General features: G+C 48.9%; 1 protein-coding gene across 1 annotated transcript; it reads left to right on the forward strand.

The window, feature by feature from the left end:
- Positions 1-1775: 1775 nt before the first annotated feature.
- On the forward strand, positions 1776-20170 carry LOC133444006 (dihydrofolate reductase-like). The gene is made up of 6 exons (XM_061721420.1): positions 1776-1973; positions 2761-2810; positions 5328-5433; positions 5539-5665; positions 12506-12621; positions 18787-20170. The coding sequence occupies exons 1-6, from the start codon at positions 1810-1812 to the stop codon at positions 18875-18877; spliced, it is 654 nt and encodes a 217-aa protein (XP_061577404.1). The 5' UTR covers positions 1776-1809; the 3' UTR covers positions 18878-20170.
- Positions 20171-22164: the final 1994 nt, after the last annotated feature.

Genomic DNA, 22164 nt, shown 5'->3' on the forward strand with positions numbered 1-22164 from the left:
AGCCATTCATCCTCTATAACCAATCCAATCATCTTTTCCAGTCATGGGGGGCTGGAGCCCACCTCAGCTGGCACTGGGTGTTGTGGAAAAAGCTATTAACACCTCTGTGTATTTATGTTTTAATCACCTGGGTTGCTATTTGATCGTTTCCTACAATAACATCAGCAGCCTTGTCTGGGACCATCAGTCATGCCATATGTGAAGACCCGTAAGTCACTTTTTTTCTACATTATGATGCTTGTTTTGACCCTCTCCTCATGCATAATGTGAATATGCTGGCATGTGTTGAATAAAATGATCATAACCAAACTGAATGTAACCAAATTGATTATAACCACACTGAATATGTAAACTGCATGTGCTCACTAATTGAATCTGTGTATGTGTTAAAACTAATAATCATAACTACACTAAACATATATAAACTGCATATGCTGATTAACTAAATGTGTCTATGTGTTAAAACTAATGTGAATGGGATGAACTAGTGTGTGTATTCTGACTTGTCTCTGAAAGGAGAATTCTGTACCAAGCACGAGATAAGACCTGGGGTCCCCCCCCCTTTGTGAAAGCAATAAAACTTGGGGATACCCTCCCACTTTGAAAGACAATAAAAACCAGGTCTCACACACAGAGGGGCAAATCTCAGCAGGACATTGACAGGGCAGGCTGCAGAGTCTGTGTCAGGCTGGATCTCACTCTGCAGAGGTTATGTTTAATTTTATCCCAGTCTTATGTCTTTTCTTTAAATCTCTAGCTCGATCAACGGATTCGGGGTGACCGAGGTTTCGATCACAACACATGTGACTGGCTGATTAGATATTTAAAAACAACTATCAATCTGTATAAATGAGCAAATTAAATAGGATCCCAAGTGAAGTTACCCATATGGTAGATGTTTTTGTCTCTTTTTTCCACCTCACACTGGGAGAAATGAGCTTTCATATGCAGGGTTGTAGAAACACTCTGCATCCCCTTCTTTTAATACAATTACTTTAGTATAAAGCATGATATTGTTGATTCCCACATGATTTTCGTTTCTTTTTGGCCTTTTTTTTCTGTTAATGGTGAAAAGGTTACAAGTTGTTCATCTGATGTTGTGTGTGGCTAATATGGTAGATTATTATTATTTTTTTTTTTACTTTATTTAAAATAATTATCACAAAACAGTATACAAGAACAGTATACAAATAAAAAACAGAACATGTGCCAGGGGTGATGTTTGTTATTCAAGAAGATTAAACATATAATACAAGTCTACGGTTTTAATAGCCTTTTCATTTGTTGATTTTAGGACTAATTTCAAGTAAAGTTCAATTTCTTTCTGGAAAACAAAAAAACAAGGGGTTTTCTTTGAAAATTTACTCTTATGAATATGAAATTTGGCAAGAAATAAAAACAGATTTATCAAAAAAGTAACATTTTCCTTCTTTCTTAAATATGGTAGATTACTTGGTAACCAGCTACCAGGAAGTGGATCAAATGATCATGCCGTCCAATCACAGCAGCGGCAGGTGCTGGCCCCGCCCACCGCCAGCTGGCCCCGCCCACCGCCAGCTGGCCCCGCCCACTGCGCTGCCGCTGAGGACCGACCCTATTTGACGCACAACCATAATTCAGCCTCCGCGTTAAATCGACGCAGAGCCTACAGCGTAGGGTGCGCGTCGCCGCGTACCTTACGCCGTAGGCTCTGCGTCGATTTAACGCGGAACCATAAATCAGCCTGAACGCTTCCTGGCGGAGGAGCGACGCCTCTTGCAGAGTCCCGACCCCGCTCTGCTTCATGAGCTGCAGTTCTATAATACATCCATGGCTGCAGCTCAAACCACGCTGCTTCCTGGTCTGTCCCACTCACCCTCTCGGAAGATGGAGAAGAGCCGGCACCAAGTGCAGAAGAAACCTGTTCGCCTCATAGCAGCAGCTTGTAACAACATGGGGATAGGAAAAGATGGAAAACTGCCCTGGAGTTTACCGTAAGACCGGGCTCTTTTTCTTTTGGGGAACTTCTTTTAGTTGCGAAATGCAAACACCTTTAGAGAGGTTACTGCTTCAAACGTTACACTTAATGGGTCAGAAAAAAGGATGTTGTGTGCTTTTCAAAGAAAACGCAGTTCAACCTTGAATATTTAAATCTGACTTGAATTAAAAATGTTGGCTGAAGAGGCAGATCAGCTGGTTCCTGTTGTTTGTTTGTGATGTTTTTTTCTTCTTTTTTCCCGTTTTTTGCAATCCACTGAGTGGTAAAGTCATAGGATAGTCAATAGAAGTTGGACAAATGTAAATTCATGAGACATTTTGCATTGACACAGCGTTATTTAAGTACGAGAACTCTAAACATGTTACAAACAAACAGTCAACAGAGCACCTGCTTGTTATCTTTACAGTATTATATAGCTTTTACTAATGAAAAAAAGAAAAGATCCATAAAACTAAGAAAACAAAGTGAGGACAAAAGATGTTACAAGCTGATGTCTTCCTCGAGGCAGTAACAAGAGGACTGGCTGGACTATGAACAAAGAGCGGGTGTTTGTATGCACAAGATAAGAGTCAGATTACTTCATGATAGTGGACGGTTTTATACCTGTGGCTGTGTGCCATTGTGCAAGCTGTGTCATGTTGATATTTTATTAAGTTCAAGAAAAGAAGCTGACTGCTGTAGCTGAATTTAGTATTTAGGCTTTTTTCTCCAAGTAGAAACAATGATGAGCAGCAGGTTGCTGATTTCTGTTTGACTTAATGTTGGAAATGTGGTCTCAACAGGTCTGAATTCAAGTACTTTCTGGACACCATCACAAGAGTGTCAAGACCAGGTATGTGACAACTTCCATCAGTTAAAAGTGTTGTAGGCATCTAGTTTTTGACAATTTTTGACAATAGGGGCTTTTTCAATACAATAGGTCAATGGTTTACAATAGGTCAATGATCGACTTTGTTGTCGTTTCATCTGACCTTTGGCCGCATGTCTTGGACACTCGGGTGAAGAGAGGGGCTGAGCTGTCAGCTGATCACCACCTGGTGGTGAGTTGGATGCGCTGGCGGAGGAGGAGGCTGGACAGACCGGGCAGACCCAAACGGATTGTGAGGGTCTGTTGGGAACGTCTGGCTGAGCCCTCTGTCAGGGACATCTTCAACTCTCACCTCCGAGAGAGCTTCTCTCGGATCCCGGGGGAGGCGGGGGACATCGAGTTCGAGTGGACCATGTTCTCTGCCTCCATTGACGACGCAGCGGTTCGAAGTTGTGGTCGCAAGGTCTCCGGTGCCTGTCGTGGCGGCAATCCTAGAACCCGGTGGTGGACACCGGAAGTACAGGATGCCGTCAGACTGAAGAAGGAGTCCTACCGGGCTATGTTGGCCTGTGGGACTCCTGACGCAGTAGATAGGTACCGGCAGGCCAAGCGAGCCGCGGCTCGGGCGGTCCTGGAGGCAAAAACTCGGGTCTGGGAGGAGTTCGGTGAGGCCATGGAGGAAGACTTTCGGTCGGCCTCGAGGAAATTCTGGCGGACCGTTAGGCGCCTCAGAAGGGGGAAGCAGTACTCTGCCGGCACCGTTTATGGTGCGGGTGGGGAGCTGTTGACCTCGACTGGGGACATTGTTGGACGGTGGAAGGAATACTTCGAGGATCTCCTCAACCCGACTGATATGCCTTCCACTGAAGAAGCAGAGAGTGGGGACTCTGGGGCGTGCTCATCCATCACCCAAGCCGAGGTCACTGGGGTGGTTCATAAGCTCCTCAGTGGCAGGGCACTGGGGGTGGATGAGATCCTCAAGTCTCTGGATGTCGTAGGGCTGACTTGGTTGACACGCCTCTGCGACATCGCATGGAGGAAGGGGACAGTACCACTGGAGTGGCAAACCGGGGTGGTGGTCCCTCTGTTTAAAAAGGGGGACCGGAGAGTGTGTTCCAACTACAGGGGGATCACACTTCTCAGCCTCCCCGGGAAAGTCTACGCCAGGGTACTGGAGAGGAGAATACGGCCGATGGTTGAACCTCGGATTCAGGAGGAACAATGCGGTTTTCGTCCCGGTCGTACTCGGACCCGCTCTACCCCCTTCCGCAGGGTGCTCGAGGGTTCATGGGAATTTGCCCAACCAGTCTACATGTGTTTTGTGGATCTGGAGAAGGCATTTGACCGTGTCCCTCGTGCCATTCTGTGGGGGGTGCTGAGTGAGTATGGAGTCCGGGGCCCTCTACTAAGGGCTGTCCGGTCTCTGTATGATCGAAGCAGGAGTCTGGTTCGCATTGCCGGCAGTAGATCAGACTTGTTCCCGGTGCATGTTGGACTCCGGCAGGGCTGCCCTTTGTCACCGGTCCTGTTCATCATTTTTATGGACAGGATTTCTAGGCGCAGTCAGGGGCCGGAGGGAATCCGGTTTGGGAACCACAAGATTTTGTCTCTGCTTTTTGCGGATGACGTTGTCCTGTTGGCTTCATCGGACCGGGACCTTCAGCATGTGCTGGGGCGGTTTGAGGCCGAGTGCGACGCGGCAGGGATGAGAATCAGCAACTCCAAAACCGAGGCCATGGTTTTCCACCGGTAAAGGGTGGCGTGCCTTCTCCGGGTGGGTGGGGAGGTCCTGCCTTAGGTGGAGGAGTTCAAGTATCTCGGGGTCTTGTTCACGAGTGAGGGAACGATGGAGCGGGAGATTGACAGACGGATCGGTGCAGCGTCCGCAGTAATGCGGTCGATGTACTAGACCGTCGTGGTGAAGAAGAGTCGAAAGGCGAAGCTCTCGATTTACCGGTCAGTCTACGCACCTACCCTCACCTATGGTCATGAACTTTGGGTAGTGACCGAAAAGACCAGATCGCGGATACAAGCGGCCGAGATGAGTTTCCTCCGCAGGGTGGCTGGACGCTCCCTTAGAGATAGGGTGAGGAGTTCGGTCACCCGGGAGGAGCTCGGAGTCGAGCCGCTGCTCCTTCACATTGAGAGGAGTCAGCTGAGGTGGCTTGGGCATCTGTACCGGATCCTCCTGGACGCCTCCCTAGGAAGGTGTTCCAGGCATGTCCCTCCTCCCTAGGGAGGTGTTCCAGGCATGTCCCTCCGGGAGGAGAACCCGGGGAAGACCCAGGACACGCTGGAGAGACTATGTCTCTCGGCTGGCCTGGGAACGCCTCGGACTCCCCTCGGAAGAGCTGGAGGAAGTGTCTGGGTGAAGGAAGTCTGGGCATCCCTGCTGAGGCTGCTGCCCCCGCGACCCAGGAACGGATAAGCGGCGGACGATGGATGGATGGATGGATGGATGGGGCTGTTTTCCTGCTGAGGTCCCAGATACAGTGACACAGCTGTATCTAAAAACAAAATATTTCATTACATCTGTTGTAGGAAACATGAATTTGATGGTTTGGGGAAGGTTGTGCTGGTTCTCCAACCCAGAAAACTTTTTTCCGATCTCCAATTCTTTGCATGCGGTGCTGAGTAAAACACTGAGGTGAGCGGCGTCACACTCAAACATCTGCATCAACAAGAATCATCTGAAAACTGGTGCCAGGTTTTCTTTACCGTTCATTCTTTCAGACGTCTCCTTCCTTTACAGCACAGTGCCGGATCACGCTCACTTTTTGTGCCGAGACTTTGACAGTGCTGTCCGCCTGTCGTCAGAGCCCCCCCTCGCTGGCATAATAGAGAACATCTGGATTGTCGGTGGGACGCAGGTCTATGAGGTAAACCAGCCTGACAAGTTCCAGTTAATGCATGTTGAACAGGTGTACAACTTATTACAACTTATTATTTAACTGTACTAAATAGGAGCATCGACAGGAGCATCACGACAAACAAGTTCCTTTATTTTTCTTGTCATGATCTGTAATCAGTTGTAAGACAACAGTAACCTGTCGTTTTACTAATAGTAGCTTTAGCTAACCTGAATATTAACAACCACTTTGAAAAGCCTTTTTACATCCCCTCAAAATCTTTCTCCTTCTCCCTCTTCCTCTTTCTGTTTTGTGCCCCCAATAGCTTTCTCTTCTGCCCCCCCCCCCCCCAATCTTTTTCCCATCTGTCATTAGATGAAACATCACGACTCAAAATGGAAAAAAAAACACGCTCCAGTGCATATTATGTGTGTATGTGAGGGGGCGAGGGGGGGGGGTGAGGGAGCGGAAGTGCGCCTAACTAGTGACATGCCTCTCTGTTATCGACTATATCATTTACACGTGCACAAACAGCTGTTAAATACAGAAAATGCCGACTCAAAATACAACTAGCGTGGCGCCACATATAGTGCATACCCCACTTTTTGAGCCACTGAATATAATATAACACTTCTCAAGTATGTAACAGTACCGCTCATAGAAGAGCCTGTTGTAGTGAAGTTTGGGGGGTTCAGTGAGGAGGAGCAGAGCTGTGATTACATGAGTGGCAGCACCTGTGAGGCGAGGGAGCCTTTAAAGGTGACCTATTATGGCATTTAATGTATATTTTAAACCTTGAATGTCTTAAAAACAATCAAAAGCTTGTTTTTTTCTACATATATTAGAAATTCAGCCTCTGGGCCATGTGTCACGGCTCAAAGACAGAGAACCCAAATGCACGACACCAAACACAATCAGAGTCCAAGAGGCTTTAATCAGGGTCAAAGGCAGGCAGGGGTCAAAACCGGGTAGTCAGGCAGATCAGGCAAACAATCCAAGGGGGTAGGCAAAAATCCAAAAACCGGAATCAGGCAGGGTCGCAGACAGGCAGGCAGAAAACTGATCAAAAATCGGGAACGCTGGAAAGTGAGGCACAAACACTCGACAATCTGGCAAACTAGAAGGTGGAAATGGGCCGGTATATGAGGGGAACTGCTGATGAGGGAAACCAGGTGTGGAGCTGGGCAGGGGAAGCACAGGTGAAGGGAATGAGTGGATTTCTGGCTGATGAGGGTGGCAGGGTCTGGAATGACAGGAGAGTGAGTTAACAAGTAAAAAACAAATCAAACTGAGAAACCATGACAGAACCTCCCCCTCAAGGGACGGCTCCCGACGTCCCACCAGGCTGGTCGGGATGAGCACGGCGGAAGTCCCGGATGAGAGTGGGATCCAAGATCCTCTGTGTAGGAACCCAGCAGCGCTCCTCAGGGCCGTAGCCCTCCCAGTCCACCAGATACTGATAGCCCCTCCCACGGCGACGGGACCGAAGGAGGCGTCGCACCGTGTAAACAGGACCACCCCCAATGAGCCGGGGGGGCGGCGGGGGCCTGGAGGCGGGCTGAAGGGGACTCTCCTTGACAGGCTTGAGGCGAGAAACGTGGAATGTGGGATGAACCCTCATGGAACGAGGGAGGCGTAGTCGAACGGCTGCTGGGTTGATAACCTTTGATATGGGGAAGGGACCCACAAAGCGGGGCGCTAGCTTTTTGGATTCCACCCTTAATGGCAAGTCCCGGGTAGAAAGCCAGACCTTCTGACCAGGGGCGTACTGGGGGGCTGGGACGCGACGCCGGTTAGCATCCTTACGGTACCGGTCAGAGGTGCGAAGCAGTGTGGAGCGGGCCTGCAGCCAGGTTCGCCGACACCTGCGAATAAAGGCCTGGACAGATGGGACTGTGATTTCTCCCTCCTGAGTCGGGAAAAGCGGAGGCTGATATCCCCGGGAACACTGGAAAGGTGAGAGTCCAGTAGCAGTGCTGGGAAGGGTATTGTGGGCGTATTCCACCCACAACAGCTGCTTGGACCAGGATGAGGGGTTGCGGGACGTGAGGCAACGCAGGGCCGTCTCCATCTCCTGATTCATCCTCTCCGTCTGGCCATTGGACTGAGGGTGGAAGCCTGAAGAGAGGCTGACGGAGGCACCCAAGAGCCTGCAAAACTCACGCCAAAAACAAGAGGTAAATTGGGGCCCCCGGTCAGAGACAATGTCCCTGGGGAGGCCATGAAGACGGAACACATGATGAAGCATCAGTTCAGCAGTTTGTTTGGCAGATGGTAGCTTGGGTAATGGAATGAAGTGAGCAGTTTTGGAGAAACGGTCAACCACAGTGAGTATTACAGTGTTACCATCTGAGGGAGGAAGCCCGGTGACAAAATCCAGGGAGATGTGGGACCAAGGCCGATGAGGAACTTGTAGAGGAAGTAAGAGGCCGGCAGGAGCCTGCCGAAGACTCTTATTCTGGGAGCAGACCTGACAGGCAGCGACAAACTCTCTGGTATCCTTCTCCATGGAAGCCCACCAGAACCGTTGCTTAAGGAACACCAGGGTGCGGGCGACACCGGGGTGACAGGCCAGGGGTGAAGAATGGCCCCACTGAAGAACCTCAGAGCGAAGGCTGGCAGGCACAAAGAGGAGGTTATTGGGGCAATTACTGGGGGCAGGAAACTGAGAGCTTGCCTGTTTGACCTTGTCCTCCACAGGCCAAGTAATGGCACCAACCACGCAGGCAGATGGAAGGATCCCCTCAGGTGCGGCCTGGGGCTCCATGACCTGGAACTGGCGGGACAGGGCATCCAGGCCGATGGGCGGATCTCTGGCTGCCAGCTCATCTTTAATTGAATCAGAGAGACCATGATAAAACGCATCATAGAGTGAATCAGCATTCCACTTACTTTCAGCTGCCACCGTGCGAAACTCAATGGAATAATCGGCCACACTTCGTCCCCCCTGAGCCAGGGTGAGCAGACCACGAGCCGCCTCTCTCCCCGGTGTAACGTGATCAAAAACCTTCTTCAGCTCGTCTGAAAAAAGTTTCACTGAGGAACAGATCGGGGATTGCCTCTCCCACTCCGCGGTTCCCCAGTCCCTGGCTCTCCCTGTGAGCTGGGAAATGATGAAGGCCACCCGGGCCCTCTCCGACGGATAGGAAGACGGCTGGAGCTCGAAGAGGAGAGAGCATTGAGTGAGGAACGGCCGGCATGTTCGTGGCTCACCGGAGTACCGCTCTGGAGGCGGAAGCCGAGCCTCAGGTGCTGGAGGTCGGGTCGAAAAGAAAAGCTGGTTCATCTGCTCCCGGATGGCGTCTAAACACCGGTCCTGACGAGCGGCAAACTCCTGAAGTCCTCCGGCAACATTGGAGAGTTCCTCCTCATGACGCTGAATAGCAGCAGCCTGAGAAGACAGCGCGTGCTGTACTGGATCTGGATTTGGGTCGGCTGGGTTCATGCTTTTGGCCAGATTGTACTGTCACGGCTCAAAGACAGAGAACCCAAATGCACGACACCAAACACAATCAGAGTCCAAGAGGCTTTAATCAGGGTCAAAGGCAGGCAGGGGTCAAAACCGGGTAGTCAGGCAGATCAGGCAAACAATCCAAGGGGGTAGGCAAAAATCCAAAAACCGGAATCAGGCAGGGTCGCAGACAGGCAGGCAGAAAACTGATCAAAAATCGGGAACGCTGGAAAGTGAGGCACAAACACTCGACAATCTGGCAAACTAGAAGGTGGAAATGGGCCGGTATATGAGGGGAACTGCTGATGAGGGAAACCAGGTGTGGAGCTGGGCAGGGGAAGCACAGGTGAAGGGAATGAGTGGATTTCTGGCTGATGAGGGTGGCAGGGTCTGGAATGACAGGAGAGTGAGTTAACAAGTAAAAAACAAATCAAACTGAGAAACCATGACACCATGTCTTTATTTTTACCGCTTCTAACCTCATTCTCTATGAGGGATTCTGAGGGGCGGGGAGGTTATGATAATGAAGCTCCTCGCTGATTGGCTGCTTTAATGACGTGTAGCAGGAGAAGGCACCTAGCCTCGCTCTGGGCAGAAGAGCAGCGGCTGCGTACACTATTAAAGCGTGTCCCATTTTATCACCCAGTGCTCCTACCTAAGCTACAGTCCTGGGCATTGCCATCCTCTACCAACCTGGGAGGGCCCTGCACTGAGCTCAGGTCTCCTCCTTAACCTGAGGAGTGAGCAGGCCGCTTCTTTTCACCAGACAGGGTGGGGCTTCTCTGGCCGGACGTAGCGCGTGGAAGGATCACGTTATTCCGGCCAGATCCTCCCCACCCCATGTGGCGCCCCGGTTTGCCAGAGGGGGCATGTATAGCCCAGGACTGCTGCATGTTTTTGTGAGGGTAGCTCCCATTAGCTACCCAAGGGAACACGGGGAGAACATGCAAACTCCACACAGAAAGGCCCTTTCGCCAACCCCACCCATGGTGTGGGCGCTGAAGTCATGGGGGGAGTAAACACAGCCACAGCGTCCCCGGCGAGAATTGAACCCAGGACCTTCCAGCTGTGAGACGGCTGCACTACCTGCTGCCACTGTGTCCCTCGCCAAGATGATATTGTGATGGTGAATTTTAAGACCTAGTTTTGCTGTCTAAAGGTGACGGGTGTGTTGGGTGCTGGACCCTCCTATTGATTTCTTGTTTGTGGTGTTCTCTGACGTAAATCGCTTTTGGTAAAAGCGTCTGCTAAATGACAGTACTAGTAGTAGTAACTGTGTGGGTGAGCAGTGTGTGTGATTGTTTTAATCGCAGCCAGTGGGGAATCCTGTTTAGGGGCTAAGGGAATACAAAGGAAGTTTGGAGTGCGTTAGCTCGTGTTGTCTGATTGCACGTCTAATTGCAGTGTTTTTGTTTTTTCCAGTGCCTTGGTGGTGAGTAGTGTTTGCCTTTTGGCTCCTCTCATACTTCACGTGCATGAAATGCTAGTGCTGAGTTTCTCCCATACAGGTCTGAAACTGGCTGCCTAATGTATTGCTATGAACAAAGTTTGTTACTTCTAATTATACCCAGTTTTTCCTCCCCATTTGTACCTGAAGGACCCCAAATATGATTTGATTTGAGTTAATGATGTTAGCTGTTCCTCACAGGATCTGCGGTGGTCTTCCTTCACAAAATCTCTTTGAACTCTAAGTACCATTGTGGTCATTGACCCTGTCATTACCCAACATGAACATCAACCTCATCCACTGAGGATTATATCGCTAATTCCCTCATGTTGAATTTCAGGCTTTTTACGATATACAGAGATAAACAGGAAGTGTCCAGTTTTTCTGTAACACCTGCTTTTGATCCCTTGCATTTACTTTCTTTTTTATTTCTTTTCAGGCAATATGAAGCCAATATATTACATGTTTGTTTGTTTTAATTTTGTCGCCAGGTTAGTTTCACTTGTTACTATACATCCATTTTTCCATTTCAGGCCAATTATACTCTTCAAAAGAAATTGGAAAAAGAGGAAGCAAATGCTTTTACAGGGTTGAAAGAAAAAATGAGTTGCTATTTCAAAGAGGTGATGTCAAATGAGGTTCACCTTATCAGAAAATGTGTGAGAAAGTCAGTCTGTGAAATCTTTAAAAATAACATCCCTCAAAGAAAGACTGGCATGGAATTTCATGTTTCCTGTTAAAATTGAATATATAATTCAAGAAGTCAAGGTATCTGGAGGAGTTTCAGTGTGTAAAGGGTAAAACTGTAAGCTTAAGCTGCTTAAGATGGTTCTGCATTGTACCCTCAATATCTAAAATAACCACATAGATACAGTATTTGTACTGTATTCAGAAAGAACATTATTGCAGATCTTTTTTTTTGGCGAGGGGGGTGGGGTGGGGGTGGGGGGACTGGTATCAGAGGCTCATGTCAAGGCAAGGACTTCAAAGGTCCCAAAAATTGCCATCGTGAAGCGGTCTGTGGAAAGGGGGGAAGACCCCTGAACCCCTGATTATTGATACCTGCCAGAAATGCAGACTGAGATTTCAGTGCCACATACTGTACGCTGCTTTGAAGGCTGCGTCTCATCCAGGGACATCCATGCACTTTTCAGCAACACAATGCAAAACCACATTTTGCATGCCGTAGATATTATAAAACCATGGCAGAGGTAGAAGAGGGGACAGGTACTGGACAGGTCAGCTTGAAACAAAAAAGAACAATAATAATGTGACAATGAAGACCCAATATCACTGCACACCAACTGAATACTTCACATGAAGAATGAGACAAAATAAGTGATGAGTTTCATCGTGTCCTCAGAGCCAGAAAACCTTTGTTGTTTTGAGGACGAAGGACCGCGTTACGAGGTGGTAAAAGCTTTAATGTCCCAACTTTTTTGGAACCTGTTACACTCCTGTAACACAAAAATGGATGTATAGTAACAAAGATAAAATAAGAACCACTGCATTTTGTTCATGTATTTTGTATTGTTCTTATTCTGTCAACTTGTTTGTGATTTGGGTTAACAATTGCTCACTCAGACGAGGTTTCATTTCGTTCACATGGTAACCCCGAGGCATGTGTTTCCTCTTAACTTCCCAGCTTTCATATGTCTGGTAGGGTTAGACCTGAACCATTGAATGAAATGGTGTATTTATTCATTGTTCTCACATGATTCTGAACTTCACCACAAACTCCACCTTTCATGAGGTGGAATAATGAAACACATTGTGTTGGGTTTTTTTTTGGAGAGCCGAGTCCTGAGGAGATGAAACTGCAGCCAACTTAAACACAGAACAGACCCATATAACCAGTTAAACCATTCAAATGTTCTCGCACCAGCTGGATGAAGGAACATGCAGCGCTTTATTATATATATCAGATATATAAATATGTTAATCTGAGATTTTCTGTCATTTTTCTAACCAGGACGCGTTGAAGCACCCGTGGTGTGACCTTATTTACCTGACAGACGTCATGGCCGACTTTGACTGTGACGTTTTCTTCCCTGAGTTTGACAGAGAACTATTCAAAGTTCAGGAAAGGTGAGTTCTGTTTCATTCCTTCCAGACTGCCAGTGGCAGTAAACAGAGTGGATATATCTCCTCGCGCTCCGCGCAGGTCGAGATTTAATAACAACAGTGTCACGTGAGTGACGTGTAGGCTACCTGTGCGTCTATAAATACCGCCCGGTAGACTACATCCGGCCTCTTGAATCTTCTCGCTGTTAACCTGACGTACATCGCTGGTTAATCGCTCCGTAGATCCGTGTTTCGGATCTATATTTTCTGCAGGTTCGGGGAGGTAAGCTCAACTCTGGTTGGTGGTGTTTGACAGCCTGCCTGTGACTCTTGGTCGGAGCGCACGTTGTGCCCTCTAAGGCTGTGGCTGTCAAGCCATCTTACCTCTCCCTTTCTCCATCGGGAGGATCCGAGCGCCCGTGTGTCGGGCTGGCTCGCTCCCCAGCCACACAAACGGTCTTGAATTGTTTGTGCTGAGCTGATTCCTCCACATGCTAGATGTCCCAGCCGCGTTCAGTGGTCCGCCCACTGCTCTCGTCTGTTGGTTCCTAGCCTGGCTTGGTGAGTATTTTTTACTTAAGCTTTAAAAAAAAAAAAAAAAATATATATATATATATAAATTTTAAAAATATATATATATATATATATTAAAAAAAAAAAAAAAAAAAAGCTAGTCCAGAGGTTCCGGACGCGTTCTGTGGCGGCCACAGTTCTCGCTTGGATTGCCTGGCTCCACACTGAATTGTTTGGATTAAGAACAGTGGTGTGAGGAGTCTGTTAGATGTTCTGATCGAGTCTCGGTTCTTGCCCAGATTTCCTAACTTGACCCTTTTATTTTTTGGAGGAAGCGATGATGGCTTGTACATCATGTGGCACTCTACTGTTGGTAGAGGATGGCCATGAATTGTGCCCCCAGTGTCTGGGGGTGGGGCACCTGAGGGAGGCCCTGTCTGACCCCTGCATCAACTGCAGCATTTTGCCGCTCTCGGTGAGAGAGGACCGGCTGCGTCAGGTGGAAGGCCTCCTCTTTAGGAGCGACCTCCCACCCTCTGGGCCCGCTCATGTCAGTGCAGGTTCCCGCAAAAAGCACCGGGACAAGCGCAGAGCGGGGCCCCATGACGAGCGCAGTGGCCCTACGCAGAAGAAGGCGAAGGATGCTCCCTCACGCAGTGAGATGGAGGATTTACGGGCTGAACTGGAGCAGCTTAAGGCCTTAGTGAGGGAGCGGGCTCTGCCCTCCCCACCTCTGGCGGTCCCCTGGGAGTCAGATTGTGGAGACGATGCTATGTCTACCAGGGCTTCAAACTCCATGTTTCAAGGCCGTGACAGTGTGTTTAGCTCTGGCGAGTATCCCTCCCCTGAGCTGCCGTGTCTGGTGGTTGACCCAGCTAGCATACAGGCAGAGGCTGGCTCGGAGACATCCCTCAGGAGCTCTGGGAGCACTGAGCTGGGAGAGGGCCCCTGCCCTTTGCAGGCAACACTACGTGCGGCCCTGGCTAAGGTCGGGCTGGATGATGCGCCCGCTGCCCAACCGGCGAGCAACCCATTCTTTCGCCGGACTCCTGTAGCCCCGCCCTTTGATGTCCCGCCCTCGCCTGCTTTTTTGCAGGAGCTGCGGCGCTGCTGGGCAGATCCAAAGGCGTTTGCCTACCATGGCAAGGATGCGAGGACTTTGGCCTCCATGCGCCAGGCGGAGCAACATGGCCTGGTTCACATGCCTCCCGTGGACCCGTGTATCGCCTCACTGGTCCTTTCACCAGATGAGGCGCTCAAAGATAAGGCCCGCTGTCCTAGGCCTCAGTGCCGGGTAACGGATAGCCTTCTCTCGACGGCTTATGATGCAGCAGGCCGCATGGCTCGCATTGGAAACTCCCTCTCCGTGCTCCTCCTCGCCCAGTCCCAGATGTTGCAGTCGGAGCATGAGGGCGGGGATTTGGGTGACACTAACGACGCTGCGCTCCAAGCCTTCGGGCTGATGACCAGAGAGCTTGGCCGCCTGATGTCCACCCTGGTGGTGACGCGGCGTCAGGTGTGGCTGGCGCAGGCACCCATGTCTGATGATTGCAGGCAGACGCTACGGAAGCTTCCGGTAGTGCCGGGCCAGTTGTTTGGGCCAGAGGCAGAACAGGCGTTGGAGCGCAGGAAGCAGTCGGGTCAGGCATCAGAGGCCTGGGGTCGTCGGAGTGCGAGCATGGGACCCCCAGCTCAGCACTCCAGGAGACGGGGCGCACAAGACCTGCGCCGCTCACATCCCCCGAGCCCCCCTCCGCAGCCCTGGCAGCACAGCCGGGTTGCTGGGGGTGGTGGGCGTCAGCCCAGGGGCGCACACCCTCCACCTCGCCGGTCTCAGCGGGTGCAGGGGCAACACCAGCGTCCCCCCAAACCCCCGAATAATCCTCGAGGCACTCTATGAGGGCCTCGGGCCGGCGGTGGGCAGGTTTTCACATCAGCACCTGGCCTATTGGGCAGCCCATTCTCCAGATGTATGGGTTTTGAGAACACTGTCCCAGGGCTACAGGTTGCAGTTCCGCCGCCGGCCCCCACCACCCTCCGGGGTCAGGGAAACCTCGGTCAGAGACCGCGGGAAGGCCCTGTGTTTGTCACAGGAGATAGCCAAACTCTTGGACAAAAAGGCCATCACAAGAGTTCACCCACATACACAGAGCAGTGGGTTTTACTCAACATACTTCCTCATTCCGAAGAAAGACACTTCTCTTCGGCCTGTGCTGGACCTTCGGGGTCTGAACCAGTACCTGAAGGTCCTCCCATTTCGGATGCTGCGTACACGCGACGTCCTTCAATCTGTCACTCCAGGGGAGTGGTTCACCTCCATAGACCTCAAGGACGCCTACTTTCACGTCCCAATACACCCAGACCACAGACGGTTTCTCAGTTTTGCCTTTCAAGGCCACGCCTACCAATTCACCGTCCTGCCTTTCGGCCTGTCCCTGGCTCCTCGCATCTTCACCAGATGCATGAGGGCGGCCTTGACATCGCTATGCCTGTCGGGAGTAAAGATTCTCCCATATCTGGACGACTGGCTTATATGCGCCCCCTCGCTCCAGGAGGCGGAGCTGATGACATCCAGGGTCCTCACACATATCGAGGCTCTGGGCATGTCGGTAAATTGGGAGAAGAGCTTGTTGCGTCCTACGCAGCAGACCACCTTCATCGGCCTGTCCCTCGATTCCGTGTCAATGCAGGCACGCCTTACTGCAGAGCGGGCACAGCGGATTCAGGACCTGCTACGGTCCTTCCGCCTCGGGATGAGGTTGCCCGTCCACGCATGGCTCCGACTGCTGGGGATGCTGTCGGCGGCCTCGGCTGTGACACCTCTGGGGCTGCTGCACCTGCGCCCCCTGCAGATGTGGTTCAACAACCTCCAGATGGACCCTCGCCTTCACAGGTGGGTCAAGGTCAAGGTTACCCACCAGTGCCTTATTCATCTCCACCGGTGGCGGGACAGCACCTTTCTATTGCACGGTGTTCCTCTCGGCTCAGTCCCTTCGAGGCGAGAGGTGGTGACAACAGATGCCTCACCTCAGGGTTGGGGTGCGGTATGGCAGAAGAGGTCAGTCCAGGGGGTTTGGGGCCCTCTGTGGCGGGGACGGCACATCAATGTCCTAGAACTCCGGACTGTCTACTTGGCGCTGAGGCACTTCTTGCCCTTTCTCAGGGGCAAGCATGTCCTCGTCCGGACAGACAACACTTCGACAGTGTTTCATGTCAACCACCAGGGGGGAACCAGGTCGCTGGACTCCCTGAACGAGGCCCGGAGGTTGTGGATGTGGGCTCATCCTCAATTGGCCTCCTTGAGGGCAATGCACCTCCCTGGCAGAGCCAACGTGGTGGCGGATTCCCTCTCACGCCGGCAGCTGCCCCCGGGGGACTGGCGGTTGCACCCCCAGGTGGTGCGAATGATTTGGGATCGATACGGGGAAGCCCGTGTGGATCTGTTCGCCTCGGAGTGTACGACTCATTGTCCACTGTGGTTCTCCTTGGCAGAGACCAGTGCCCCGCTCGGGATGGACGCTCTCGCCAACACTTGGCCGAGAGGCCTCCTTTATGCGTTCCCTCCGATTCCCCTGGTGATGCCCACGCTTCACAGGGTGAGATTATCGGGTCACAGGGTCCTCCTGGTGGCGCCCAAGTGGCCCTCGAGGATTTGGTTCTCCACGCTCCTCAGCCTGTTGGACGGGGAGCCTTGGCAGCTCCCAGTACGGTCGGACCTCCTGTCCCAGCTGGGCGGGGAGGTATGGCATCCCTCTCCGAGCCTCCTTCAACTCTGGGCCTGGCCGTTGAAAGGGAAGGGTCATTCTTGACGCACCTTGAGCCCTCGGTATGTGAGACCTTGCAGAATGCTAGAGCTCCTTCCACAAGAAGGGTGTATTCGCATTGCTGGGCCGCTTTCTCCTCCTGGTGCAGGGACGGGGGTTTTGACCCGATCTCCTGTCCGTTACAAATTGTACTGCGGTACCTGCAGTATCTGTTTGAGGCGGGCCGGGCGGCCTCGACCTTGAAGGTGCACGTAGCGGCTATTTCTGTCCACCATGGCCACATCGATGGTAGACCAGTTGGTGCGCATTACTGGGTGGCACAGTTTCTGCGGGGTGCCAGGAGACTGCGCCCCCCCAGAGTGCAGCGTGCAGCAGCATGGGACCTGCCGCTGGTCCTGCAGGCCTTGGGCGAGGCACCCTTTGAGCCTATGGCAGGGGGGTCCTTGAGGACGACGTCATGGAAGACCGCCTTTCTGTTGGCTGTTACGTCTGCCAAGCGTGTGAGCGAGCTCCACGCCCTTTCAGTCAGTCCTACGTGCCTTCGGTGGAAGGCAGACAGCTCAGGAGTGACCCTGTGGCCAAATGTCGCTTTCCTGCCAAAGGTGTTACCCCCTGACCATGCCAATCAGGCCATAGAGTTGGCAGCATACCATCCTCCCCCGTTTGACTCCCGGCTGGAGGAGCGGGCTAATTTGCTGTGCCCAGTCCGGGCGTTGCAGCTCTACCTTCAGGCAACACAGAGCTTTCGACGCTCTGAGCAGTTGTTTGTGTGCTACAGGGGGGCGCACAAGGGCCGTGCCCTGTCGAAGCAACGTCTCTCCCACTGGATTGTTGAAGCAATCAAACAGGCTTATGACGTGGCAGGTAGACCTGCCCCTTCAGGCGTTGTCTGTCATTCCACCAGGGGTGTGGCCACTTCCTGGGCGGCAATGAGAGGGGTACCGTTGTCTGAGATCTGTGCAGCGGCATCCTGGACGGTGCCGTGCACCTTCTCCAGGTTCTATCGCCTTAACGTGGCCTCTGGGTCCACGCTGGCTTCGGCCGTTCTGCCTTTGGCTTCTGCGGCTGACCACTAGGTGGGTGTTGTTCCTCGTGACAGTGCTGGTATGAGTCATCCACTCTGTTTACTGCCACTGGCAGTCTGGAAGGAATGAAACAGAACGTAAGTTACGGATGTAACTATGGTTCTGTGAATTCCTGGATGACTGCCAGTCACACCGGTCACTCCGAACTTCCTGCGAGAAGATTCTGGGAGGCCGGATGTAGTCTACCGGGCGGTATTTATAGACGCACAGGTAGCCTACACGTCACTCACGTGACACTGTTGTTATTAAATCTCGACCTGCGCGGAGCGCGAGGAGATATATCCACTCTGTTTACTGCCACTGGCAGTCATCCAGGAATTCACAGAACCATAGTTACATCCGTAACTTACGTTGATGCCACATTCCCAAATAAACCTCTTTCCTGATCTGATTTGGAGGCTCGTGTACCACATTTGAACTCGCTGGTGTTTGAACTGTTGTGAAAGAGTTACTCTCACACAAACCCCATGACACAGCGGTTTATGCTTTGTGTTGTCAGCTCAAAAGAGTTTGCTGATTTTAAGTAAAGCTTTCTAGAGCCTTGTTAACTTCACTTTTACAGGAATTAAGTTGGAAATCAGTCAGCAATGTCTTCAGTGAGGATATATGTTTCTTTTATTACAATCAGTAAATCATGAGTTGATTTGGTGACTATGTAAATAGTTGTCTGTCAGTTTACTCTCACAATAAAAGCTGTTAATTGATTTCAGATATACATGAACGTCGCCACTACGACGCTTTATGGCTGTTGGCGATCAGATTTTGAATTGATCTGTTTCTGTACTAATAAACTCACAAAGACTTTCCTTCTTTTGCCTCCACGTAAGCTTTCCTGGTGTCCCGGGTGGAATTCAAGAGGACAATGGGATTAAGTTCAGATGTCAAGTATTCAAGAAAGTGACTGGCGAAGGCCCGTAGATTTAAAGAAGAAAAAATTAAACCAGAAGAAAAAACAGGAAATCTGAAATCATCTGAAAACACAGATTACTATTTTTCCTCAAAACCTTTTGTTTTTAACCTTTTTGTAATGAATACGCTCCTGGATACTGTAGACATTTAAAAAGCCTTTGCACTATTGTGTGTTTTTGTAAATTCAAGGAGAGCCTAAGTTTTGTTAAGATCCTAACAATCGCTCAGTATTCCCATCAGTGTTTGTTTACTTGACATCCAAAAAATCGTTCTTGGTCTGACATTAAACAGTTAATATGACTGAAGTTATATTCACTCACATTTGGGGTTACATGCAGTTGGAAGTGAAATTACTCCTCATTTTATACATGTGCGGTTCAAGTCAAAATTACGTACTTTAGCGTAATACGCAACGCTGACGTAACCGGTGGTTCCGGTTTACCAGCATTTATTGAAAGCAGGTTGTTGCGGTGTCTTGTAAGTCCTACAAGCTGAGGAAGAAGTCAGGCCTACATCAGCCAATATATCGATTCCTCTCCTGCTCTCGTATTCTGAGACGAAAACAGGCAAAAATGCTCTGTTTGGGCTACACTTGTAGTATGTAAAATGCTGAATATGAATGCACAAAAAACTAAAGGGACTTTGAGCAGATTTTTAAGTTGCAACTTTCAAATTGGCAGCCTGAGTTAAAGTGTAAATAACTTTTTTTTTTTTAATATACGTCTATACATGCAATGCTATAATGTTTACATAGTTTTAAAGTTCCAGATATGATAGTTTTATAGGTGAGTCCTCAAGAAAAGAAAAAAGAAATCAGCTCTGCAGTGACTTAACATTACGGAGGGCTTGGACAAGTTTATTAAACTAAATATGAATCCAAACACAGAAGTTTTGATACTGAGGATTATTTATTAGAAGTGCAGACAACAGAGTGAACATAAATGTTAGATCAACCGGGGACCAAATGACGATGGAGTTATTGTCAAAGCACAGCTGGACATCTCTGATTTTTCATCTGACTTTCTGCATGTGTATGATACAAAATACATTAAAAGGGCTAACTTTTCAAACATGCTTTTCCTCTAAATGTCTTCTATTTACTTTGTGAATAAGACAATGTGAAAATTGCACTATTATCAGTCCATCTTTTTTACCCAACTATATACTTTTTATGTGCTTTTATGGCTTTTTACATGTTTCTGTTCTTTGTTTAGATTTTATGATAAATTTTGATTTAGTAAAACTTTATTTTTCATTGTATTTATTTATTCATGCATTTTGTGACGGTTGGATTTTATTTTATTTTCAGAAATGATTTTTATTTTGAAATTTATGAAATATTTTATTTGGGAAAGTATCTGTATTTTGCCAGTTCAAATAAAAAATGATTCCTGATCATCTGGTTGTATTTGATCCTTTTAGCCACTAGATGGCGACATCGGTGAGAAAACAGACAGGTCTACTTTTATCTTGCTGATTTCAAAATAATAAATAAACAAACATACATTTATCTTGCACTGGCTGCAACGCAAATGTCCCTCCTGGGGGATAATACATTTGAATCTATTTATATTCATGAGAAAACGTAAAGAATATTTTGATTCAACTTTACAGTCAAGAAGAGCAGTCGGTTTATGACAATATAGCAGCAGTATGAGAGTAAATACGTTTTTGTGTTTTCTATCTTGTAGGAAAGAAGAAGATCTATCTATCTATCTATCTTTAAAAACCTGCTTTTCAGTGCCCTCATGTTGAGTCAGCACAGCGTCTCTCAACATTTACCAGAGTTGAGTGAAAACTCCTACACGTGCATACAGACACAAGCTGTCTCAAATACTTTAGATTTATCACAACAATACATTCAAGTATGAAATGAGCAGAAATGTCAGTTCAGTGTGGGATGATAAGAAATCTTTGGCATGATTTTTTTTTAATGTTGTTTGTGGGGTTAGATGATCCTCTTTGTGAGCCACCATGTGCTTCACTGGCTCACAAACTGCTATTTCTGTCATTAATTGCACATTTTTATGTTTGAATATGTCAAACAGTCCAGCGTTGATATGGATTCTTCCTGAATAAAGGTGAGACGTGCGCTCATTGATGACTGTCCCATCCTCTATATGAAATACATCCCCAAGTGGTTTCTCTTTGATTTTGATCTGTCTACAATCACAATATGTTTTAGGGAAACACATCTTAGAGAGAATAACTCTCATTGTTGTCTCATTGTTGTCAGATCTTCCACCTATATCTGCATGATTTCTCATTGCATTATCATTAATGTTATCTTTGTTTATTCAGGTGTTGTGATGCCATGATGGTGTGACAGTCTTGATTGACAGTACAAGGAACTGAGCAAAAGCAGTCATGGGCATAGCTTACACAGCTTTCTCCCATCCACAGAAGACCCAGCAGCGTGTCAGCAGGTCAGCAGGTCAGCGAATGCATCTGCAGTGGAGTTTAGGCGAATGGTAGTGTTTGTGGCACATTTGAGCAGTCCTTTCACATCACAGTTCAGTGTATTTCGTGAAGTTTGTTTTGAAAACATCAAATAACAACAGAGTTTTTATTACACCTTGGGGATAAGATACAGATGGAAAGGGCTCTTGCTTGATGCTGAGCCGGGATTTACTGTGCAAGACTTCACCGTTTCATGTTTTATTTGCAATACCCTTCTGTTAGTCACTCCCATTTCTCTGTCACAGCTGAAGAGTTCACTTTATCCCAAAGCTTTGGGCGCGTGTGTCACCTATCTGCATTTGGGTTATTACAGATTTATTTGCAGCAGCAACAACAGAAGTGATGAAACTCAACAGGAAACTGGCCCTACAAAAAATGAAGAATCTCAGTCTCACACATTGGAAGAGAGCAGGGTGACACTTAATTTTCTCCTGGATGGATGGATGATGGATGGATGGATGGATGGATGGATACTGGATGGATGGATTAAATGATGGCTGAAGGAATGGATAGATGAATGGATGGATGGATTAATTGATGGATGGTTGCATTAATGGATGGATGATGGATGGATAATTAATTAATGGATGGATGGATGGGTTATTGAGATTAGGCAAGAGACATCATACTTTTATTGGTCATGTTTTCTCATTTGTCCAAAACTTCTTGGCTTCTTCAACTATTTATTTTTCGAAGGGATTTTTAAATAGTTTGATTAAACTAATCTGTGCTCCTCCAGATAATACCAAATCTGCTGATTCTTTAAGGAACTTGCAGGTTTTCAAGTCCACCAGCGTCAGCTAGCAAAGGTTTCCAACATTTCTTAGCATATGGTG

This window comes from Cololabis saira, chromosome 5 (genome assembly GCF_033807715.1).
Source record: "Cololabis saira isolate AMF1-May2022 chromosome 5, fColSai1.1, whole genome shotgun sequence".
Taxonomy (NCBI): domain Eukaryota; kingdom Metazoa; phylum Chordata; class Actinopteri; order Beloniformes; family Belonidae; genus Cololabis; species Cololabis saira.